The sequence below is a fragment of the Nipponia nippon genome, unplaced genomic scaffold (assembly GCF_047370975.1).
Source record: "Nipponia nippon isolate SJK-2023a ecotype South Korea unplaced genomic scaffold, ASM4737097v1 scaffold_4, whole genome shotgun sequence".
In the NCBI taxonomy this organism is placed as follows: domain Eukaryota; kingdom Metazoa; phylum Chordata; class Aves; order Pelecaniformes; family Threskiornithidae; genus Nipponia; species Nipponia nippon.
In genome coordinates this window covers 39,571,445-39,596,685 of record NW_028262358.1, presented here as the reverse complement: position 1 = coordinate 39,596,685, position 25,241 = coordinate 39,571,445, and the positions used below count along the sequence as shown (strand labels likewise).

The 25,241-nt window shown below is 46.2% G+C and overlaps 1 protein-coding gene and 1 long non-coding RNA gene across 2 annotated transcripts; one reads left to right on the top strand and one right to left on the bottom strand.

Annotated features, from left to right (window-relative positions):
* The first annotated feature begins 4,352 nt into the window (after window positions 1-4,352).
* LOC148053262 (uncharacterized) lies at window positions 4,353-9,661 on the top strand. The gene is made up of 3 exons (XR_015708733.1): window positions 4,353-4,552; window positions 5,169-6,887; window positions 7,663-9,661. It is a non-coding gene; the product is annotated as an uncharacterized LOC148053262 (long non-coding RNA).
* A 138-nt stretch (window positions 9,662-9,799) lies between these two features.
* Window positions 9,800-23,831, bottom strand: HNRNPU (heterogeneous nuclear ribonucleoprotein U). Its single transcript, XM_087776481.1, has 14 exons — window positions 22,869-23,831; window positions 21,722-21,833; window positions 21,518-21,591; window positions 18,967-19,106; window positions 17,301-17,400; window positions 16,052-16,164; window positions 15,378-15,641; window positions 15,030-15,149; window positions 14,383-14,511; window positions 13,844-14,012; window positions 13,070-13,309; window positions 12,440-12,642; window positions 11,337-11,408; window positions 9,800-10,922 (listed from the first exon to the last, which is right to left on the bottom strand). The coding sequence occupies exons 1-14, from the start codon at window positions 23,608-23,610 to the stop codon at window positions 10,869-10,871; spliced, it is 2,532 nt and encodes an 843-aa protein (XP_087632607.1). The 5' UTR covers window positions 23,611-23,831; the 3' UTR covers window positions 9,800-10,868.
* Between the last annotated feature and the right edge of the window lie 1,410 nt (window positions 23,832-25,241).

Genomic DNA, 25,241 nt, shown 5'->3' with positions numbered 1-25,241 from the left:
GGAAACACATAGCATGCATCTGTGTTTTATTATTGGACTTGATATCTTTATTTTAAGTATTGCTGCTAATGACAGATGTGATAGTTCTTGCTTTATCGAGGTTCAAAATATTCCTCAAGTTAAAACGTACAGGACAGTTACTAGAAAAGAAGAGAAATAGCAATTTTGAAGGTGTTTGGTTTGCAGCCCTCTGAACGGGCCTTAAAAAGGAGAGAATGAAGTATAGCAACTTTAAGCTATAAAGTTGCTAAAATCTTTTTTATTTTACTGATGGTTACGTTACTTGGTCAGTAAACGGTGACTGACAAGCGCACTTAGTTTTTATCCCCGAAGTTGGTAAAATCCTCCCTTCAAGCCATCTAAAGCACCACCAAAATAAATAGATGGGTTTATGGCCCTGTTCGCTCTTCCGCACCTCGCTCTCCCCGCTCGCCGCAGGAGCGCGGACCCGGGGCTCCCGACGGCGAGCAGAGTGCGCGGCGCCCGGGCGCGCGCCCTCCCAGCCTTTCGGGAAGGGAGGTCGCTGTCAAGGCCACAGGCGGAAATGTGGCAACCTGAGGTTAATTGCCAGCTCCGTCACTGGGGGTGCCTGCCATCGGATCGCCTCTGCCCTTCGTGCCTTTCGCTCAAGCCGGTGGAACGCTTCAGCCATCGACAGTGGCGACGGGCTCAGAACCCAAGAGCTTTTTTGAAGCTGACAGCAGAGGCAGCTACAGCTGTCATCCCAAACTCCTCATGCACGTCTTTACCCAAGCAGAGATTTTTGGGAGGCGGTGTTGGCGTGGCCTTCTCGCTGCATTTTGCAGGCTTCCAGGCTATTTCGTGTGTCACCGCCACCCCCTCCAAGTCCTCGAGTGCTGCAAAGGAAAGGTCACCTCCTGTCATCAACAAATGAGTCTGGCTTTTGGTCGGGTGGGTTTCTTGGGGGGAGTGGGGGAGAAGTACATTTGTTATTTCTGGTGTGAGCAACCCAGGTAACAATGAAGTACTGTGTGAACTCTGTTGTAACGAGCTCCCAAGTGGAAGATTTTCTCCAGCTTAGTAGACTAATTCCCATACTTCTCTCATTCCTCTGTCCCGGGGTTGAGCTCAAGAGCTCAGTGGTTACCAGTGAAAGTTGTTTGGTTTGCTCCATTTAAAGTTTGAAACAAATACGTTATTGCCTTGAAAAACTGATCAAAACAAAGTCTTTACAGTATGTCCATATGATCAAGAAGATGATCTTTTGATGATTTTTTTAATTTGAAGAACCAAGAACTAATTAAATGTCAGAAGTGGGGCTGAGTTTTAGTTAACGTGACTCAAGGCCTGGGAACGTACATCCTTCTGACGCTTAAAATGAAAATATTTATTACACTAACCAGGTATGGCTGTTAGACCCTCAAATGGGGGCGGAGAAGCGGGCTGATGAACAGAAGAAAAGAGAAGGTAAAGCCTTGGATGAGACAACGTGAGTAAAACACAGGCTTTTGTTCATGGCTACCAAAACCCTGACTAAGACTGTAGGCCCCCACGTTTTCACGCGCTCTCTATTTTTTTCTGCCTGGGCTCATCGTCTGCCTGTTCCTGTGGGAATAGGCCGCAGCATCCCTGTATCTGCTTGTTGTAAAGATTAAGAGCAGTTCGTTCTGAGGAGGATATTGTAATCCTTCCAGCTTCTGTCATCTGTCGTGAGCAAGAGTGCGTCGCAGCCCTCAGCCTTCCTGAACGTGCCAGGAGCCCACAGGCAGGACACGGCACGTACCGTCGGAGCAGGCACTTACCGCTGCAGGGCTCTTTTTCTTCAGACTGGCCGCAGCTCCAAAAATACCCAGCCCGTATATTGTGGTGATCTGTTTAACAGAACCAAAGATTCCCCCGCTCTGTCTTCATGCTCTGAAGAGAACGAAACACATGCTTTGCTTATTTTTTAAACGCCTTGCTTATTTTGTCAAATGCTGTTACAAAAAGCAGCAGATGCACTCTCAGCCAACGTGGCTTCTCTCCCCGGACAAGATCCTCGTCTCTCCTGTTGGTGGGAAATGGCCTGTGATCAGCGCTGGTGGTCACCGTGTGCATTTATCCGAGACTTCTTGGGCTTCAAGCCCACATACACATGCATGACAGGTTTTCAGAGTTCACCTACAAGCTGTACAACCCTGGCTGATATTCACGCTCTCCGTCATCCAGGTCCAGAGTTCTTACCAGCTTTACCTTTGCCAGGTGGCCAAACCCCGTGAGAAATTTTTCCGCACCACCTCGTCTCTGTGACGCTTTGCACAGATGCTGCGGAAATGAGGTGAGAGATCCACCCAGCCCATTTGCCCCTGGCTCTTTCTCCTGAGCAAATTCACAGCCGGGGTGCCCGCAATTCCCGCCAGCAGAACATTTAGGATACGATACTAAAGCAGTTAAAGGGCAGGTAACACCCCCTTCCCTGTCAGGAAACATTCAGGCTCTGGATGAGGTAGTAGCAACATCGCTGAAGATGTAAAGCCAATAACTGATTTATTATTGGGGAGATACATTATCACAGATGGCTGTTGCACGAGTCCTTCATAGAGCAAATATAGAGGAAAAAAATTTTCAACGGCCTGTTCCTCAAAATAGAGGGGCTGGTACTCTGCTCAGGCCCCACGGAGAAATCTGGAACTACCAGTGATTATCTCGTGCTGTGCTTAGAACGCATTCATCCAACATTTAAAGCCCTCGAGGGTCACCCTGAGGCCGTGACAGAACCTGTTTGACTCGGTGTCTCGGCTCTGATCATATACAAGTGCCATGTTCTTCAGTAACCGCCTACCCAGGCTCCCAGATGGATAAAAAGAGCTCAGCCTTTTCTTCCTAAACCTCACAAAGTCCCCTCGAACCACTACTGCAGAGGGCTTCTTAGCCCCGCTAACAAGCACGACGGTCCTCTCCATCCCAAAAGCCAGTCACCATTCACCATTTCTACTCACCGTTTTCTGTATTTCCATTCATCCTTCTACCAGAGACACCATACCTCGGCTTCTACGCCTCTATCAATCCCCCACACGTGCGCTCTCGAGACCACCTGAGGCGCACCTTGAGAAGATCGCAGGGGGTGACAGGGCGGGCAGCCTCGGAAGAGCCTTGCCTTCCAGCGAGGGGAGGGTGCCCCCGCACACACGCCTATGTGGAGCCAGGCGTGCAGCCACGCTCCCCCTGCTTCAGGAACGCTCCGAGAACCGCAAGGCTGTGAGACGCCGCAGACCGCAGCCCTGTGTTAAATCGCGTACTCCCGGTATGGCGGCAAACCCGACAAAATTCAGAGGCGTCCCGTTACTGATGCATCAGCAACACCGTCCATCTACTGGTGACCTCCGGTGGGATCCATGCTAACTGGGATGCTTCAGGTACAGCCACCATTCAAGGAGGAACCCGTGCACTCCCTCCCTTCCCCCACCAGCCATTCGGTTGCTTTCAGCAGTGTAATTTTCACTGGTTTGTTCTGGAACTGGAGAAGAATACTTATACTTGGTACTTGCTGGATAATACACCTCTCAGGGCAGTAAGTATCTATAAAACCAAGCTCATTCCTGAAAACTTCTCTTCATTTTCTGTGCTAGGATCTGCCGAAATAAACCTTTGGAGTCTCTCCTTTCCCTTCCGCGGGTGTTTCCTTAAAGAAAAAAAATAAAAAGGGACTGGCCAGCTGCCAGGCTGCGGAAGCACATAAATATCCCAGGGCTGTGCCGAAGCAGTAGCAGCAGCCCCCTCCCGAGAATGTCCGGCGGCAGCAGCTGGGGAGACACTGTATTTTTGGAAGCGTCTCCTGGCCTCCACCTTCTTCTCCACCGCCGAGCAGACCGTGGTGTTTCCTCAGTGGCGAGCAGAGCTGTGCTCAGCGTGCTGCCCTGCGGGCCGGAGCGCTGGATCATCGCAGCAATTCTTTCCACTGCCTCCTTTCTGTCAGAGAGAGCAGCTCCTACCGCAGCCGCGTATGGGAGCCAGCCGGTCGGCGCGAGCGCTGGCAGCCGGCACGGCACTCGGTGGCCCCTGCTCCGCGCGGGAGATGCTTCCCCTCTCTTTGTAAAAAAAGAGGCAGGCAAGTTCATACAAAAGCTATGACTGAAGGAACGTCTTAGGGCTGGAAACCAAATGCGCTTTGTGACGTTTAAGTGTTGCGCTCTCTGATATGTAAGTACCAAAATAGTTCTTATTGCACTATCGATCACAGCCGCTTTCTCCGAGGTCTCTCAGAGCAAATGGGGAATACACAAGACATCTAACTTGCACAAGTAATTCATGTCTAATATTCCTTTTTGAGATGCTTGGCTTACTATTTAACAATTTAATAAATTATCTTTTTTTTTTTTAAATTAATATTATTATTATTATTGCAGAGTAGCTGCTTGCATAACAGAGCATACACTAGAGGCTGGGAAGCAGCTAGCTGAATAGCCGCCCTGCTGAAAAGGATAGGACTTAGAGTGAACGCCAAGTTGAACGCGGGCCAAGAGAGCGTTCTCGCTGCAAATAAGGCAACCGACAGCCCGGGCTCCCTCAGGAAGTGTGTGGCCAGCAAATCAAGGGACGCACTTTTCCATCGGTACGTGACACTGCTGAAGCGGCGTGTCCAGTATTGCTGGCCAGCTTCGGCGCTGTCAGTCAACAAGGGGGGCAAAAAAACATAGAGGCTCCAGTGAAGGGTTCCCAAGGTGTTCAGGGAGCTCAAGCGCATGTCCTCTGGAAACACGGTGGAAGGAGTTGGACTTAGTCTGAGGAGGAGCAGGCTGTGGGGTGACCTAATAACTGCCTAATATTATCTGCAGGACAGTTACAAAGACGGAGCCAAACGCCTCTTCGATAGTTGCAGGTGATGTGGCAGGGGCAATGGCCACAAACTCTAGCTTGGGAGCTTCCGACCAGGCAGCAGGACAAACTGTTTTACAACGAGGGCAGCGTAGCACTGGGATAGGTTGCCCAGAGAGGTCGTGTAATTTCCACCCTTGCAGGCTTTTGAGCTTCAGCTAGAGAAAGCTGTGGCTGACCTGAGTACAAGTGCCAGTCCTGCAAGTGGGAGGCTGGACTACATCTCCAGTGGGCCTTGCGAACAACATTTCTGCGACCTACCAAGAGATGGAGAATCTGCAAAAACCTGAGGCAGAAAAAGCCCAGTGGGGTGCAGAGGACCACCCACACAATAACGTCCCGTTTGCTTTCAGGAATTCATTCCCCCGATGCAGTGCTCCCAGGCTGGGCCGGAGGCCCCACAGCACCCCAGGTGCTCTGGCGGCAGCAGGGAGCACGAAGTGGAGAAGACGAAGCGGGCACAAGGCGGAGCTGCCAGGCTTTGGGTACGTAGCTCCGCGGCTCGCAACCTGCACGCGATGCTGCATGTGGACCCACCTCTGCTAGCTCAGCTATTTCCGAATCTTGTTTCTTAGCACGATGTGAGCAAAACCCAAGTGTCATTTCTTTCAGAAAAAAATATCACAGCAAATCCCTCCAATGAGGCTTACTCATTTCCTCTCCCCCATCTCTTACTACTTTCTTACCACAAAGACAAAAGTCCTTTTATAATATAAGGGCTTATCTTATCTGCTTGCTCGACAGCCCCACAAAGCTGAAAGTTCAGCAGAGCCTGAACTTAGCTCTAGCTTGTGTCTGAATAGGTTACGTGGAGACTAAAGAAGAGAATCGAGCGTAAACAATCACTGGTATTTTAAGCCTGCATTTACGTCCAGGGAGATCTTCGGTACTATTCTGGGCCTTTTTATTTTACAACTCTCTTGGGCCTCAGCACCATTTGAGAACTCGTGGTCCATCAGTGCTCCTCGCCAGCACAGACCTCCCCACGTCAGAGGCAAACCCGTTTTTGCGAGAACTTGGGGGGAAACCTCCCGAGCGCAGAGTGGCATTAGAGTTAATGTAGGCTGACGTGACATAAACGAGGGCCACGCTCAGACCAGAAAACGCATACTTGCATTTTTGTGCCACGTTAGTTATCAGAGGTGCCCGAGTAAGCAGCCGCCTCATCCTAGCCAAGGGAGAAGTAACACTGAGAAAAACGAGTGCCCTTTCCATCCTTGTGCGCTAACCAGGCAGCAGAACCCTGAGTCACTGTTCAGTGTAAATTGCATCTGCCCTTGACTACAAAGTCATAAAAATTTTTTGAGCATGAAAAAGTTTGAGGGAAAAATTGCCTGAGCTGTCTTCCCCATAGTTTTGATTTCGGTAACTTTTAGGACCAAAATTACTCTGCAGATCGGAGATTGCCTAAACCAGAAAACAGAACAAAAACCTTGCTCTAAAGTAACACTGGTGTATCAAGTCACCCACATGAGTAATTATATTACAAGTTTTTTTACATTGGCCTCTGTTTTTTCTCTTTTGATGTTGACAACGTGTTAAGCATTTAGCATCTTTTTTTAAGCTACAGCTGAGTTTACATAGCAGCTGATTCATTGCTGAACCTTCCTGCTGCTCCCAGTACTGGCAGAAAGACAAACTAAGGCAAGAGCTACAAGCAGATCGATTCCCGGCCAAGCCCCGGTTTCAGGCGGCTCCCTGCAGCAGCTAGCTCTGGCGAGGCCCGCTGCACTGCAGGACGCGGTTCCTGCCTCGGTCACCCAGCAGAGGAGAAAAGCTGCACAAAACTCATCGCTAATCTGCTATTAAAATAGAGAGGCCGCCTTGCCCCCGCCACCTACACGGGCTGGCCTTGTCCAGGGCGAGGTGAGCTGTGCGTGACAGAGAGAGGCGCTGCTCTGACTTCACCGCCGCCGCTGTTAACGCCGGCGTTACAAAGCCGCTCTTCTGAGTTTCCGCTTGCCTCGCAGCGGCTTTTTCTGACATCCTGGAGCTCTCCCCATCCTCCACAGCGTTTCAGGCCGAGGCGGCTCCAGCCGTACTTACTCCTGCCTCACCACCCCGCAACTAAGGTACGTGCACGCTTCTTAGCTCGGGAGAGTCCAACCTCCGGCAGTTAAATGTCTGCAGAAGTGCTGAAGCACCTCACCTCCCCCCGTAACTCAGTTTGATTTCTTGTGGCCTCGTCTGAGGTTGCACTTTTAGAAAGCACTGGCCTGGTTTTCGAAAAGGTCATTTAGAAGGAAACCTCTGAATCTTAAAAGATTACTTCATCATCTATTTCTACTAAAAACATTGGTCAAGAGTGTTGCAAGAGATTTTTAAAAAAAAAAAACCACCAACCTAGCGGCTTACACCATGAAGAAGCAATTTTTTTTATGCAAGTGGCATGGACTGCACATGGCACTGCCAGAACATGGGTTTAATTTATTCCCTTATCAGAAAAGTTGAGCAGAACTTCTGAAAATGTCTTTGCTGATCAAGAGTTATTGTGCAATAGGCACTGAAACGAACTCGTGTGCAGGTGCCGCTGGCGCTGAGCTCCTACACGCAGGCCGCAGCATTGCGGAGCACGGCCCATGCAGCACGCGGGAAGGGCCAGCTCACGAGCAGAGCCGGGGTTCGGGGACGGGGATCCCGTAAGGCACCCCGGAGCAAAAGCCAGGCCCTGATGTCCCGCGGGAAAGCGTCTATTTACAAAGCCCGTTTACTCTCAGGGCGCCCAGGACACAGCCCCTTGCCGATACCCCGGTGCGTCAGGGATGTGCCTCCACCTACACCCGGTGTATCCTAGCGACTGCTACCAGCAAAGGCAGAAATACAACTGGAGCATTTTTTTGTTTTCAGTGGGAACTTCCTCCCGAGATATCCGGCACAGACCTGCCTCCAGCCTGCAGCGCAGCGCACACGGCCCCATCGTGCAACGCGAGGCAGCTACAACCTGCTGCGAGATGGGAGACGCGAGCAGCTTCAGCAGCCAGGGCTGCAAGGAGAGCATCCACAGCAGCAACGCTGCCGCTGCTAATTGCTGCACAGACATCACATGCCAAGTTCCTACTGCTACCGAACCAGCTCCGAGTTTGTACTCCATTAGAAAAAAAAACCCAAACCAACCAACCAACCAACCAAAACCCAAAAAACCCACCACAAACCAGAACGCCCCACCAAAACCCCCTCAATGAGAAAAAAAAAGCAAACCCAGTTCGTACTCCATCAGGAAAAAATAAACCGAACACAACCCCCAAACCCACGCGGTACGTCACTAGCGTCTGCACCGCCGCTGCCAGCAGCGCGGCTGCTGTAACACGGGTTCTTTTCCTGCTGTAAACAAGTCTTTAATAAGCTGCAAGAAGTTACTCAACAAGACAGATGGCTCAGCCCTCTCGTTTTGGTAACATACAGCTGTGCTTTCCTCACATTTCTGTAGCCATCAGCTAAGTTTTCTATTGCCTTTTTTAAACACAAACTGCAAATTCAAGTGTTTTAATATTAGTGATTTTCTAGGTAATGGCTTTTCTATGCAAGCCGCTTCCACGTGGCAAAATAAATCCCTTCTCTAGGAATAATCAGAACTAAATGGAGTTTGTGGGTGGACCCCGGCACGCGATGGCCTCTGCTCTGCTGCGAGGGAGTGGGGAAGCAGTTAAGTTCTGCATCACCTCTCTGAACCACGCGTGCCTCAGCGGCGCTTATGTTCAAGCTCTTTTGAATTCTGTACCTCGGAACACAGGCAGCAGATACTGCTGAACTTATCACGACAGCTCTTTTCATATAGGAGTATTTGTAGTAGAAATATACTCCTCTTTCAAGTGTTGAAGTTGAAGCACTTCCTCTCATTTGTGTTTTTTTTTTTTTTAAACACCATACACTGAAGAATTTAAAACAAAACATCTCAGACTTTTGAATTAAAATACAAGCTTTACAACCACATAGTAAGTGTAAGCTCTTATATTTCAGTTTAAGACTATATAACTTTATAGAGTACCAAAATAAGCAAAGGATCAGCACTCCATACAAAGTGTTAGTTCTTGTGAGGAGGGTAGAAGGGAGATGGACTTCAATTACACTAAACTTTTTTGCAAGTCTAAAGAAAATTCCATTTCAGCAAAACAGATTTGGGTTTAGATTCCCCACATTTCTAGTTCATTAAATAGTGTTTCTTTAAAGACGGTTTACATTTTTCTCATTCAAAGTAAAGGGATGATTTAAAGCAATATTAACAAGGAGGTGGTGCTGTTCATGTTTAATGTCAATATGCAACGTCAGCTGCTATAAAGGCTAGAAGAGCAACACAACTTTATCTTTACTTCTGAAGTCTATTAGAAATCGACTAACATTTGAGAAAAGTTTCAAGCACGCTACACCAACTCTAGGTCTACGCTGCTGGTAAGCCTCTGCTAGTCTGTACGCTGCCAGGAGGAACTCGGCAGGCAAACCCCAACGCCCAGGCGCTGGCAGTGACGTGCTGGCGCACGCACGCCGCGAGGCCAACTGATGACGGTTACGTCTCTGCCGTCTTACGGCATTAAAATGCAAGGAAATTATTAGCTAACGTTGCCACTACCATTTTACAAAAGCGTAAATCTGAACAAAATAGCGGTTAAACCAAACTGAAGCTCTGGTCCACTGCAGGATTCGTTCCCTGTGATTCATTCTCCTGTCCTATTCCCTGTCCAGTTTCTTCCTCCGCTCCTGCCCCAACGTCTATTTTACAATAAATAGGTTAAGTGGATTTACATGATGCAAGCGCAACTCAAAAGACTTTTGCCCTATACATATAACCATGTTAAATTGTGAGATTATACACGTGATATATCTCTAACAGAGCAACCACCAGTTTAGGTTTTTAAAGAAACACAAGTATTTCAGCATGTACACAGTAATGAGTTTGAAACTGCCCAACATCACCGCTTTCATACATTCTCTTCCTCTATAGCCTTAAAGGGATTTTAGACCTTGATGGCGACAATCCCAAAACAAAGAGTAAAATGAATTTATTTTATTGCAAACAAACGTCTAGAGTTAAATTTCTCCACCCACTTTCTTTAAAGAGAAAAGGAATCAGCAGGCTAAGGAGATACACCCATTTGAGAATTGACATGATTAAAAATTAGATATAAAATGGGTGACTCACAGTTTCATTAGCTTACAAAATGGTGGAGTAACTACTACAAGCACACTAGGTATACAGTATTTTGTGGGGAAAGAGTTATACAGACACACAGCTAACTTCATATAGATCCCATTAGACAACTGGATTTACAACAAGTTTTGTTTAATAAGAAATGGGCAAAGCCAGCTTCTTTTCAGAATCAAAATGCAGAACAAATGGAAAAGAAATTATGGTGTTGTACCTTCACAAGTTTGAGCCTCCACAAATAATGCAACCAAGTTTTACAACTTTAAGAGCTTCTACATACACTCCACCTTCACTACGTAGCCCCAGGTTTCCTCTTTGCCCCCAACATCTTATTGAGTTCCAAATGTTACAAAAAAGTCCTAGTTATTGCCAGAAACTTTTACCTCCCCCTCCTCCCCTCCCCACCCAGAAGCTTCATAGAGAGGATGGAGTGTAATATGGAGCTTTACATGATCTCGTGGTATTCATGAGGGCTACCGAGGAGCCTCTGCACGAATCTGGTTGCTAACATTTCTATCGTATTGTGACATGACTCACGACTGTTTCTTAGAAATTGGGGGATGGGGAAAAAGGAGAAAATTCTTTAATAAAAAGACACCAGGTACAAAGCAACGTTTTACTTTTGTTGTGGTAAAAAAAAAGTCACATTTTACAGATAAAATGTAGAACCCTGAAATACTGACACATTCTCTTATCGTGCACAATGCTGAGGTTCTCTTACGAATCACTTTAAAACTGCAATTAAAAATGTACAAAAAAAGAAAAGAAAAAAATCAACCCACAAAGCTTCTAAAAAAGGAACCCGCAGGCACTTCCTCTTGTGGAATGTTTAAAAAGTTAGCCTACTAAAGAAAACAGTCGACTTCTTGTGAAGGTTTTGGAGAAATATGTATCAGTTCATTTATTTGGGTATTCAATAATATCCTTGGTGATAATGCTGACTCCATGGCTTCTGACCCCAGAATTGCTGCAATAAATGGATAAATAGTTAATTTTAACCTGTGATCACATCATGGTTACATTTCTTACAGGAAAAATAAGTGTTTAATAAACATCTAGTTCCCTTGAAACTTGAGGAGATTAAAGTCCTCTTAAATAGCAGCACGTTCCTAAACAACTGAAGGCAGTTAAGTTCACTTCACAGTAGTAATGTGAAGCCAAATACTACATACCATTAAGACCAATAAGCCATAGCTTGATATTTGATACATCAAGACCATCAAGCCAGATTAAGATTTGCACAGAAAACTATTTATAGTAGTATTACCTGGCATTAAAAGATTTTGCTATCCAGTTTTGATTACACATCTAATTATTTCAGACAGCATTTTGAAACGTTCAAGTTAACAATCAGTGAAAAAGTAAAGTTATGACTACTTACACCCTGCTGCCACTGGTTGTAGCCCTGAGATTGGTTTTTGTAGCCACGATTATTTCCCCTTCCTCTGAAATTCTGCAAGAGGACAACAGTTTTTAACTACTTCATCTATACAGATTTTTCAGAAGTCTACTAATACCAGTCTTTCTATTACCACCCAAAACATCACATACCATATAGAATCTTTCAAATACAAGGTATCAGGCCTAGGTAATAAAAGCCTCCCCCTCCAAGCAACTGCTTCTTAAACATGGGGCAAGAACCTCAGAATTAATAAGCCAGCTCAAACTGTTGTTGCCAGTGGTCTGGAAAGCCGCCTAATCCAGTTTTGCCTCACCCTATTTCCAGCTGATAAACTGCACCAGGACAACTAAAAATACAAAAGCTTGCTTATTTTTAGTTAGGAAAGGCTGTAGTTGCTACAGGGATGTGTTATCTGATCAGACAAAAGGATATGGGTCATACCACTGAAAATAGAAGAGCTAGTCCACAAAACTTCAAATAAAAGTCACTGATACTAGTAGATAAAATACTGCATTTCCCCTGTTTGTCAGTATTAGACAAACCTGAGCCATGTTTACTAGCTTGGGCTCCATCTGCTGGCTCTTCAGTAATCCAAATTATGTTTTCAAATACTCCACTGATATTTCACCAGTTAAGACCTAGGCTAGTATGTCTTTACTAGTTGTGTCTGATACCAGACACCAAAACAAAGACTCCAGAGCTATTTCCAGAACATTCCCTAAACGTTTGATAAAGATACACCTTGACCGTAAGGACAAACAACGGTTACTAATATTTGGAGAAAAGAAAAAAATCACAAAATAGAAAAACCAAACACAAGCCTTCACACACATGCCCTAAAAATCTTCATCTGTAGCAGAACAGAGGTACAGTCTTAACATAGAACCCCCGCATCAGAACCTCTTCCACAACATTCAGAGCTCTGGGCCCATACACGAAACTGGAAAGCTAGGCCTTCTAGTGTGGGATTAGTGCAGTACCGTGACCAAGTCTGTGGGTATTCGCAGCCACCAAACCTTTGAGACAACATCATCCCAAGTACTGTATGTAGTTCAGGTAATAAATCCCCCCAAAAGCATCACCTGGTTGTAGTTTCCCCTGTTGGGCATTCCACCTCTGTTATAGTTTCCTCTGTTTGAGTAGCCACCTCTGCTTGGAAAGACAGGGCCACGAGGATATGGGTAGCCAATTGCACCGCTGCTGCCACCGCCACCACCGCCACCTCCACCACCTCGCTGAGGCATGTTGCCTCCCCTCCTGTTGTATCCACCACGATTGCCAGGGACTGCAGGAAGAGAGTTACTTCAATCAAGTAATTGTTCAGCCTTAAGTATTTCTTACGTGAAGATTACTGGATGTCCAAATTCAGTGCAAAAATTTCAATGCAAAGATTAAGTCAATCTGGTCATAGTGAAAAATGGTAATTTACCCATGCGCTACACCCCCAATACAGCCTGGTACACAAGCGAATGCCAAACCGAACATAAAAACTCGAAGCTGTGCCTCAAACCACATGAGCAGCGATACCCAGGATTTTGGCAATCCTTGCTTTTAAAGTTGGACAGTTAACTTTGCACTAATACATCAAACTTACTGAAGCTGAAATGAAGGTTCCCACTACATAGTAACTGCAATGCCAAGTACTACATGCTTTTTTCTTCTTCCACAGCAGCAGCAACCTCCAAAATTTACAGGCTCATCTCTAGGCTCACCTCCTCCTCTGAAGTTGCCCCGCATGTTGAATCCTCCACGACCTCTCTGACCCCTATTAAATTGATTTTTATTGCTCTTCTTGTTCTTCTTCGAGCCAGTGTTCTGTTTCTTTTCCGGTGGAAGAGATTTCTTACTTTCTTCTTTATATTGTTCCAAAAGCTTCTGAGCTTCTTCTTTTTGCAACTCTACATAGATTATTTCATCAAAACATTCTGCTACCTCTGGCAGTGTGAAGTTCCCTATAATTGCAAAAACACTGAGTATTCAGCATCTACATCCAGCTACAATCAAAGCCGTAATTCAACCACCTTTCTCCCAATTCTTCCTCCCACCCCCTGCATTCCCTCAGCATAGGGACAAAATTACATAATTTGAGCATTTAAGAAATGTAACAGTGACAAAAGAAATAAACAGGTCTTCATGGAGTTGCCAGTACTGTTCCAAACCTTGAAAACATTCTGCCTATATCTTTTTTTTCTTTTATAAGCCTCCACTCAGAATACCAGTTTCTGCCAAATATGTCACTTATATAGGGCACTTTATGCCAAGACAGCTTTGTGCATCTGCATGAAGCATATCAGCATAACTGAGTAGTGTTAAGGACTGCAGCAGAGGGAACACAATATAGTGTTGTCCTACAAGTTACAATAGTCTTCCAGTTTTGTTTAAGTACAACTGTTTAAGATAAAGTGATTTTTTAGACTTCACGTTTACTTAATCCTTTAAACAGATACTCAGCATCCTAAAACACAGTATAGGATTATGTTCCATGCCTTTCATTTTGAGAACTGCATGCTCTGGAAGATCTTTTCCCTCCACCTCTGCCTTCTTTTGTGTTCTTTGCTTGTAGTCTTCATCTTTTGGGCAAACAACAACTGCTTTGCGCTGGAAGCCTGCAAACAGGCACATTTTTCTCCTCTGCGCAGCTGCAGACACATTTGTCTGAAAAAAATGCAGTAACTTACTACACGTAGCTGTCATTGTAAGAGTTAAGGAAGTCAACTTATGGTGTATAGACTTCACCTCTACAAGAGCTTGCAATGAAGTTTACAAATAACTGGACATAAAGATGCTGCATAATGCAAAGTTACGAGCTCATATCCACGTGTTAAAACACTATTCCTCCCACATCCCATAAATTCAGAGAAGTTCAAACAAGCATTTGTAGTAATATCTCAACTTTGCGTCCCCTGAATGAGTAGTAAGTCAGTAAGGGAAACAACTGCTATTACAATGTAACTTTAATCCCATTTAATTACTGCACTACAGCCTATAACAAATTTCTTTAACCATTTTTCACTGAAGCTTCTACCTGATCCAAAATGAAATTCCGCTTCTTACGAGCTGCAATCTCAATGAACTTTCCAAGACACTGTGGAGCTCTCTGCAACAGTGTGTTCAGTTTTCCAGTGTCCGCCATCTGCCGCTTAAAACCTGCAACCTACAGAAAGATTTCCCAGAGTTAAAGTAGCCCCTGATATACATGGCTGACATTTTTCCTTGCTAAATGCTTTTCACCTCACTTGAAGGATTGTTCAATTCAAGGCCACGGCTTCAAACTCATAGCTGAAATTCCCAAAGCCTCCATAAGACATATGGTTTTATAAGCAAAGAATCTGGGTGAATCAATGCAGCTGAATCTAAGGTATGCTCATCACATTACTAATTCAAAGCTAACTGTTCTATTCTGAGGACAGTGAAACAAAGAGAAATAGAAATACTTAAATACTCAACAACAGTTGACTATTTCTTATATAGTACCACAAAAAGCTTCAAAATCCTGCTGTGCCATGTATGAGTAGCAGCTCAGCAAGATAAAAATCTTTAATGGTCACTAGCTAACCAGTAGCCTGTTTCTTAGATTTCTTTGATACAAGATAACCCCATGGCAGCTGAAGACCTTGGATTTACAGCAAGTCTTTAACATATCAAGAAATAAAATATCGTATTATCACTTACCATCATTTTGTCCATAATAGTATTTGTCCCAAGAATGTTGTACTTCCCAGGATTTGCTGCTGCATGCTTGGTAACCCATGTAGTCTTGCCAGCTCCAGGCAAGCCAATCATCATCACCACCTATGACAACAGGTTCTATACTTGAGATACTAGTTCAAAGATTTTCTTTAATACGCAACTTAGACCAGCAAGCCTAATGGCAACTGGGGGTCAGGGTGTCAAGTCACAGGACGCCAAGTACTAAAGCCCCCCAAACAAAAAGGTCAGAGTTGTACAAGAGTCTGCTTAAACTCCACCACTTCAGTTCATCTGTCTCAACAGCTTTGAGATTATCAACAAGAAACTTACCTCACAATCTTTCTTTTGCTCAGGTCCCTTTGGTCCTCGGACCCTATCCTCCAGGGGGACCTTCTGGATGAAGGTATACTCTTCCGGTACAGGAAAGTAAGGTTCCTCCTTCTGACCAAAGTTGAACTCAACTGCACAGTTATGGCAGAGAACATGTGGGAAGAGTGGTCGCCCATCAAGAACTTCCTTACTTATTTTGAATGCAACACCAAGCTCTTGTCCGTTCTTGGAATACGAGAGTTCCACTTCATCACCATCAAAATTCTGGTTTTCAAACAAAGCATTAGTTTGAATAAAATTGCTCACCTCGCTCTATAAAGTTATATTAGTCATTTCACTATATTGGCTATATTCACTCAGCTTCTGTAACACTGTTGTATCATGAAGGAACTACTTAAAAGCTTTATCTTAAAATGAGTTACTGTCAATGACCATCTCGTTTAAGATCTTGATTTTTTTTAAGAGGCTTTAAAGATATTTGTCTGTGAATATGAAATCGTAACATGTTCACAGCAGTCACTGTTGATAATACCTGCTATTTCTGCCTCCTCCCTATGTTAAACAACTTGTCTTGCTCCAAGATTTTCTGTATTTGGTTTACTGCTTCTCACATCAAAGCAGTCTAAAAATTCAAGGATGTTTTTCCTCAGAAGAAAATAAAAGTGAAAACTTACAGCAAAACATCCAATCACATCATTTTCATCAAACTTCTCACCAAAGTCTTCAGTCTCACAATTGCATGTCTTTATTCCTTTTAGAGAATACCCATAAGAAAATTCTTCTTCACCTGAAGAAATAATTTAAACTTATTAAAAACAGGCATTTTCACCTAACCTTTTAGAAACACAATCACTTTACAACTACTTAAGTAAGCTGCTGTTCAGAATGTTTTTATTAATGCCAAAACAAGCTATGAGCCCCAAACAGCTACAGCTCATTCTTGAATACAAGAACTCTATACTCTCACTTGATATGGAACAGCAGTGTTTTTCCCCCATCCCAGCTTTAAGAGTCTTACGCTGCTGGTTCCAGATTCATGGTGACATAAAGCTGAACTGCCAGATAAAGACATGACCAAGTGTTTTTAAACTCTGAAGACCTGATTATGCACCGGTATACCTGTAACGTAGTTAGACGGGCAGGCTTTCTGAATTTAGTCTCCAGTAGCACTTACCCCTCCCCATTTTAAAGGGAGTTTAGCAGACATTCAGCCTATGCGACAGCTGAGGATGAAGCTGCAAGGAACAAGCTAACAGGAAGTGTCAAACACATGGACTCAGGTGGAACTTCAATACTTAACTAGAAAGCTGCTGCTGCTGTCAGAACATACCAATTCCTATACATTCCCCACAAAGAGGTGTCTCAGCAGCAGGTATTAGTTATAAATACCATTATGATCAGTTCCCAAGTATCCAATGAAGTTGTACTTCTTTCTTCCTAGCTACTTTCAGAAATGAGGATTTGCCCCCCAAGCCAAAAGAATGATGATGTTGTTATCCAGGAATTTTTCTTCACTGGTTATATCTTATACCACACCCCACCCTTCAACACCCCCCCCCCCCAACCAAACCAAACCAAAAACCAAACAAAAAGCCACCCCCCCCCCCCCCCGCCCAAGGCAAAAAACCCCTCTTCCTAGTTATGACACTACATTAAAAGGAGAAATCCTTATACCTGGCCTCTAAAAGAATTAACTCTCAAATCATGTAATCATTACAGGCCTGAATACTTAATTGCTTTATTTGGTCCCATTAATAAACTTTCTCATGCCATGTCCAGTGAACGATTCAAGTTAAGACTGCTTTTCAGAACACATGGACTATAATCACTAAGCTTTTCCCATCTGCTTAAGAAAAGAGGACTTAAAACTTCAACCACATACACAATAAATAATACAAAAGTAATAGAATGTTTAAGGCTTACCAAGCAACATTCCACTTGTGTTCAGTGACCAGCCAACTCGCACTTCATGTATATCAATGTCTTTTGTATACAGGTGTTTAACAGGAATCTTTTCTGTAACCTATTTTTAAATTATTCATGAAAAAGATATGTAGTATTTATTAGACATTAAAAAGATGGAAACACAAAGGTGACATCTGGAACCTTTACACTTTGGTTACATCTTTGCTAAGTCTGAGTAATCACCTTCTGCAAAAATAAAACATGCTTAAGTATATGAGATCATAAGCCAATCACTAAATAGTTACATCTCCTGACTAAGCAACGAAGATGCAAGATACCATATACCTTCAAAGCACTTAGTCACTGCAGTCCTTCTCAGGGGCCAAAAGCCTTAATTCTTTTGATACTGTATTAAAGTTACAAACAAGATATATATGTATTTTTAAAAAATAATCGCCATAAAGTTGGGACTAACAGTAAATTACTTTGCCAATAAGATGTGGTCATGGATAAAAACATTGCTTTACATAGGCTGGGGAAAATATTACACTCATCCCTTTCCACAGTAAGCAGACTTCCTGGGCAAGTTGCCAGCTTCCAAACAACATAACCAGATTCAAAAACACCACCTAAAAGCACTGCAATCTGTAGGCAACCAGCTATTTTCTAACTGCCTTTACAAATTTCACCGAACTAAAGTGAAAAACTGATCAGTATCCTACCAGTTTCCACAACTAGTTGAGTCAGGTGACTAAGGTGAAACTGATTTGAAAGTGAACAGGGCAATAAATACTGACATCAATTTCACCCCATTGGCCTTCCAAAAGTACCAACAGACACAGAAATCACTCAATGCAAGAGCATGGAGAATGAGATCACTACCCACTCCTCACGGCAGTGGTTAGATTTGACAGTACTAGAGGAAGAGAACAGAGTAAGCATTTATATACACAGGCACATCATATGCAAAGGCAGCTTTAACATGGCTAAGTCAAAAAAAGAAAAATCAAGCTTTGTGCCTCTTGTTATTCTTTCATCAACAAGTTGGAGAAATCTGTTCATTACAAGGCTGATTGCTCTTTGTCATTCTTACCCTTTAGGAGAACTCTTGCTCTCAAAATTCAAGTACCTGCTAAATACTCACATTCACTGGATATGTAAGTCAGAATTATTCAGCTCAGCTCGGAAGGGACCTCTTGGAGGTCACCTAGCCCAAATCCCTGCTTAGAGCAGGTCAAACTCAAAGACTAAGTAGGAACAGAAAAGAGGGCTGCTGGGATATCTAGAACCCTTTTTAAGAAAAAGCCAAGCCTTCTGTAACCTTCAGAAAGTGCAAGCAAACTTCTGACTAACAAGTATGAAAATTCTCCAAGCATTTATGTGTGAGGTGTCAAATAAAGTTCTTGGTTCAAAAATGAGACCAGAAGTTACATCTTCAGGGCAAATGCGAGCTGCTTTTGTTTTTGTGTGTGTTAAATGCAAGTTCTTATAAAAGAGGAAGCAGTTTTGCAAATTGAGCCATCTTTTATCAAGAACCATTTCACAGGCTCCTAAGAGAAGGCCTTCTGAAAGTTCTGTTCACCTGAATTAGTTTCAGCTAAGTACAAAAAAAAAAACTGACAAGTATAAACAGTATTATATGTAAGCATGCAAAACAGTCTCCCATAAAACATGTTTAACTCACCTTCATCTCAAAGCAGACTTTGCCTTTAGAAACTCCATAGGAGGCTCTCCCTCCAGCCCAAAGGAAAGCAAAGCTTTCCATGGTCAGAGAGGAAGCACTAAACCGGTCTCTTGAGATTTTAAAATGCAGGTCACAGTTATCTGTTAACATAAAAATCATTCTGTTTACTCTTATCACAAAATAAAGTACAACTGTCCAATTTTATGCATTAAAGGGGATTTCAGCTTTCAAAGGTCGTTTTCAAGACAAACTGCCAGCAAGTGCTCAGCATCTTTCCGGAAAGCAACTGAACACACAGAGCTGCAGGCTGAACCTTGGCCAAAAATCTTATGAAAAGCTAACTAACACGAATAATTTTCAAGGTGCCATCTTCACTTCTATCACCAAATTCCCTCTATTTTTTTCTATCTGCTTAAAAACTTAAATTTCATCTCATCTATTTGAACCTTTTTGGTCAGTTATCCGAGATCTTTCCATCAATATACAGCAAAGGAATCTGCGTTGTGCTCTTTGCACTATTTGCCAGATGCCTTTTTTTTTTTTTTTTTGAAGTCTTCTTACCCCTCATGCCGAAACCTAAGGGCAGCTGAGAAGTAAACAGGAACACAAGTATTCTTGTTTAAGTACAGAAAGTAGTACTGTCTTTGGTTAATGTAGTCATTTAGCAAGTCCAATTAGATTAAGCCAATTAAAATAAAGTCAGTTAAGTCAAATGCAGATACATTAAGCACGCAGAATGTGGTAAGAGAACCTACTTCACCTAAGTAACACCATCTGCACTAGGAATTCACCTATCACTAAGAACTTAAGTGGAACCTTTGTTTTACAGACATCTTCAGAGCTGCAGCACCATGAAGTTTCAAATTAATCTTCTAGCAGGTTTCAAAAAGACAATGCAAAATGGTAACATGAGGTGCAGGATATAGCACTTGAATTCCCCAGAGCAAGGAATCCATTGAAGAAACTCCAAACCTATTTGACAGTTACAAGAAAGGAGCAAAATTAGAAAGCAGTGAGTTCTTCTGCCCTGGTAGAAAGTCTGCATGCTGCCCGAGTACACTAAAATGCAGTCTTCCCTGTATTACTGGCAACTCTCATGCATGAGATCTCGTTTTGTTTGCATAAAGCCACCCACAGTTTCAACTACAATATTTGTGGTCCAAGTGTTTTCTCATTAGTACTGGTAACTTTTATTTGTTGCATGAAAACAAGATAAAAATCATACAGAAGAAACCCACCTGTGCAGGTTACTTTTACAACAAATGAGAACAGAATTTGAAGTTCCAGCTTCCATGTAAGACACAGGCAATAAAAAGCCCTTAAGAGTGCTAAACCTCTTATATGTCTGGATCATTATGATCCAGAAAAGAGAGCTCCAAGTTGTTACACAATTCAGTCTTAAAGCTATGTCTGATCTCCAAGCAGTCTGCTTACACTTTAAGCTAAATCACAAAGTTTGTCCAGCAAAAAAACTTTCTACTAGAAATAAAATAATAAAAAGTAGCTCCTACTCAGTTATTGGGAAAAATCAGAAGTTCCCACAAAGGTGGCTACGCACCAGGTTAGCAGCTAGAAACTTGAAATTTAGTTACCAAAATGTCATGATGGCATATTTAGCAATTTACGTGGCTGTACACTAATACCTCCTTCCATTTCAAAACATTTCTTGGGAAAGAAACACCTGGAACTACTAGCAAATATGCCAGATAATGTCAAAATTTAAGCTTTCCTTCCATGGCACTTTAAGAATCCAGCAAGTTCAAGCATCACTTAATTAAGTTTTTTAATACTGCACTAAGTCCTTATAAATACCCTCAAGAATACAAATGTCAAATTTACCCCAGTCGTGGTACATCACAGTAACATTTATAATCTGCCTCAAGAAAAAGCCCACTCTTTGTAGGTACTTGTCAATTTCTACGCCCTTGTAACTAATTTGCTCTGCCATCCCATTTGCACAAATCACCCCCCTGCCCCGCAAAGTCCCAGGTTGCGCAAATGGGTCACTTTCCAGGAGGCCTTACCTCATTTTTTTGTTAAATTTATCAGAAAACGTGAAAAAAAATACTCCACCGGTTGGTACATAAACACAGCCTCAGCAAGTTATGCAGGAAGCTCACTGCACAAGTTGGACTACTGCAACCACCTCACTACTGACTCTCAGAACTTTCTGAAGTGAAAAGCTCATGTGCTATGTAACTTGTTTCTCAAGCTGTTTCTAGGGTGTTCTATGTTCACTCTGCACTTGGCCACCTTAGTTTCCATACTAGTTTAGTGTTTTGGTTAAGATTTCTTCAGAAAACTGTATGGTATCACAGAATTCATGGGAAAACCAAGCTTATTACTGCTAATATAAAGACCCATGTATCCTTGTGTGCTTTTGTATACTGAAAGTGTGTGGAAACACCATTTCTGATTTTTTTTTTTTTTAAAGTTACTTGGTAATGAGAAGCCAACAAATGTGTTTACCCCACATTTCAGAAAGTGTGGTTTTAAGATTAAAAGCATAACACCACATCTTTCCAAAGTAAAGGAAAGCATGTCTACTCACAAGTATCAAGACAAACCACTGTGTCGTCAAAATGTTCATCTTCTTCTTCAACAGGTGGTTGAGGGGACTTGGCCCTGAACAAAACAAAAAAGCAGCAAACAAAAGGTATTAAAGCTACATGTATTTCCACAGTGTTAAAATAAGCATTTCTGTACCTTACTTCTCCTCATTAACAAAATGCTGCCCAGCATCAAGTTTACCTACCTGCTGTACTTATTTTCCTCAATGTATTCAAAATATCCACGGCCATGGTCTTCACGTGGTCTCTTCACTCCCCTCTTTTTCTCACCAGGCTTTTGTTCCGTTTTAGCATCTCCTGTAACAGAATTCGTGATTTATTTTAATTACACGAGTCAACTCTTTTAACTGGGAATAAAATCCTGCACGATGGTTCCAACTTCGGAAACTGTAAGAACCTACAGCAAGAGAAAAGCAATAGCACCCTAAAGAAGAATTTTGCTTTGTACTAAGATAAAAATCCGTATCTCGAATTTTCTCAGAAGACTTAAAACTCGTCTGCTAAATCATCTCTGATCTGCGACAGAAGCGGCCAGCACAGCACGCAGCAGCTCGTACGGTCCTCAACGTTATGATCCCCACAGAAACGCCAGACCGCTCCCAAGCGGTGAAAAAGAAAGGAAAAAAAAAAAAAAAGAAAAAAAAAATCGGACAAAAAAAAAAACCGCCTCCCGCGACGCCAGACCCGCCCCCCCCGCCTGGGAAGCAGGACATTCCCGGCCGCTCGCAAGGACAACGAGCGGCCCGCACGACTGCGCCTCCTCTCGGCGGGCCCTGCGCGGCGGCCCCGCGTGGGGCCGCCCGGCTGCCTGCGGGGAAGGGATTCCGCCTCCATTGTACCAGGCCTTCCCAACGCCATCCCGTGCGGCGCCCAGGCCGGAAGTGACGTCACGCCGCCGAGCGCTCCTCAGCACAATACAGCGCGCCCCAGCGGCCCCTCCGCCGCCGCCCCTCCCCCCGCGGCCCGCCGCGGCGGCCCCTTCCCCGCGCCTCCCCCGCGCAACGGCCCCTCCTCCTCCCCCCCCCCCCGGCCCCGGCGACGGGGCCCCTCGCGGGACCCCCGCCCCCGCCCGCGGCGCGGGGCCCGGCGCAGCGCCTGGAGTGGAGCACGCGGGGCCGCGCGGGGGGGGGGGGGGCGGTGGAACCCCCCCACACCCCCTCCCCCCCCGCGGGGGAGGCGCCACCGTCGCGCCCGCTCTCGCGCCGACCGCGAACGCCCTCCCGCGCGCGCCCCGGAAACCGCCCTCCTGGCCGTTCCCCCTCCCCCCCCCCGCCACGGGGGTTCCCGGGGGGGGGGGATTAACGGCCTTCCCCCCCCGCCGCGCACACTCACCCCCAGTGGCCTGAGCCCCGGGGCGGCCGCCGCCGCCGCCACCTTCCGCTTTCTTCTGCTGCTGCTGCTGCTGCTTGGCGGGGCCCGCCGGGCCGGAGGGGGCCGCCGCCGGGGGCCCCGAGGCGCCGCCAGCGCTCTTGCCGGGGGCTTCCTTGACGGCGCCGCGCGGCTGGAGGAGCGGCGGGGGCTGCTGCTGCTGGGGCTGGGGCTGCGGCGGCTGCTGCTGCTCCCCGTGCCCGTTGGCGTCCCCGGCCGCGGCCTCCTCCTCGTCGGCGAGCTCGTCCTCCCCCTCTTGGAAACCCTGGTCGTCTCCGTTCTCATCCTCCTCCTCCTCCTCTTCCTCCTCCTCGCCGCCCGCCTCCTCTTCCATGGGGCCGCCCCCGGCCCCCGCCCGCTCGCCGTTCTCCTCGCCCAGCTCCATGGCGTCGCCATCGGCGGCCTCCAGCCCTTCCTCGTCGTCGTCCTCCGCGGTGGAGGCCGCGGCCTGGTCGGGGCCTCCCCCCTGGTGGAGCTGCGAGGCGCCCCCGCCGCTCTCGGCTGCCTCCCCCTCCATGCTGCCGTTGCCAGGCTCAACTGCGCTGCTGGCGGGGCCTCCCCCGCCGGCCTCCTCCTGGTCTAGCGCGGCCTGGAGCCGCTCCATGAGCTCGGCCTTGAGGCCCTTGTCGGAGAGGCGCCGCTTTTTCAGCTCCTCCTTCAGCTCCGACACCTTCAGCTTCTTCACGTTCACGGGCGAGCAGCTCATGGCGGCGGCGGCGGCTCGATCCCCGGGCGGCGGGCGGGCGGCTCTGGGCTGGGGCGGGCGGCGGCGGCTCTGGGTCGAGGCCCCGGCGGGAGGCGGTGGGTGGGTGGCGCGGCTGGTTCGTGCGGCTGCGGCAGCTGCAGAGCGGACCCGCCTGGCGCCAAATCCTTTCACCGAGCTCGCGAGGGAGACGCGCCTCGCGGGGCCGAGCACGCAGCACTGCCCGCCCCGCCCCCGCGCACGTAGTCCCTCCTCCCCCCCCCCCCCGCGCTACCGTAACGGCCGCCCGCGCGCGCCCGTACCGTAAATACCCGCCCGAGCGCAGGGGCTCCGCGCGGACCCCGCCGCCCTCACGCGTGGGGCGGCGGGCGCTGCCGCGGCCGAGCCGAGCGTGAGGGGAAGGGCAGCTCTCCCTGCCGGATCGCCCCGCTCCCCGCTAACCGCCGTGCCCGCGCCATGTTGGGCAGGCGGCGGCAGGAAGCGCGGCTGCACGCACCGCTGTTGTCCCCTCGCCGGCGCACCGCTTCGGCAAAATAATCCACTCGGGACGGGGAATCAGTCACCGTCTGAGCCGAGCGGGTCTCCGCCCGCCCTTCTGCCGTGGATTAAACCCGAATACGGTCCCAGCCCAACGGAACGGCCTCGCCCCCGCCCTGTTTCCAGGCCCCAGCCTGGCAGGCCGGGCAGCTCCTTCCCTCCCCTCGCTCTCGGCCGCCCATCTCGGGCCTAGTCCGCGGAATTTATTGCATAAAGGGTTTGAAAACGAACACTGCTACTCAAAATAGTTAGCCTGATACAACCTTGTTAACACAGTTACGTAAGGACAAAAATAGAGCTATATACCCAGTTCTTCACCGGCTGCAGCAGTGAGAGGCATGCACAGACCTGATCTTTAACTAGACCAGGCTGGGGCTCACAAAGCCACAGGGCTAACAAAGGTTTTTCAAGTGCATTAACTCTCCACTGGACAAGAAGCCCTAGCCTGGAGCTCAGCACAGAGCCGATCGGCTAAACAAAACTGCTCGGTTTTTCCTTTTTTCCCCCTCTGCACAGGGAATTAATTTGGGGCTCTCCTCAGCCAGAGTTGTACAGCGGTTGAATTTTTTCCAGTTTGGTCAAAAGTTACTTGAAAACAAACAGCAGAGAGGGTTTCACATGAACAGAAAGGCAGCACTGATCTACAAATCTGCTTCCTTAGGGAGCCTGGATAAAAAGCTAATTTTCACTTGCAGGGAAAAAAAAAAAAAAGGGCGCAAGTCAAACAACTAGAAGATCAGTATGAAGTGCTACTGACGGAAAGGTGTGTTTGGCATGAAGTTGCCCAGTGCTAGTACAAGTCGCGTGGCCTTCTGAACCAGAACAAGTTACGTTTACCTGCACGGAGAGGAAGGGAGGAGAGATGAGGAAGTCGCCCTGTTTTCACTGCACAAGGAAAGGGCTCTTTCAAGCGTGCACACACACACACACACACACACGCTGCCCTGTCCTCAGTCAGGCTGGATCCATTTGGAGGAAACATGACTCAGTCAGCAAGGTTAGCTCAACCCATCACTACACAACAGCTTGTTGGAACAGAGACCGGGAGAGCTCCCTCATGCAATATGTACAGATGAGGAAAAGGTTGCCAGAACCTT

What these genes read in the sequence shown, in the direction of transcription:
- HNRNPU (XM_087776481.1), bottom strand. Translation starts at nt 23,610, where the DNA reads ATGAGCTGCTCGCCCGTGAACGTGAAGAAGCTGAAGGTGTCGGAGCTG. An exon ending in CTATTATGGACAAAATGATG is followed by an intron (nt 14,512 to 15,029) that starts GTAAGTGATAAT and finishes ATCTTTCTGTAG; the next exon opens with GTTGCAGGTTTTAAGCGGCA. An exon ending in ACAGGGGAAACTACAACCAG is followed by an intron (nt 11,409 to 12,439) that starts GTGATGCTTTTG and finishes GTCCTCTTGCAG; the next exon opens with AATTTCAGAGGAAGGGGAAA.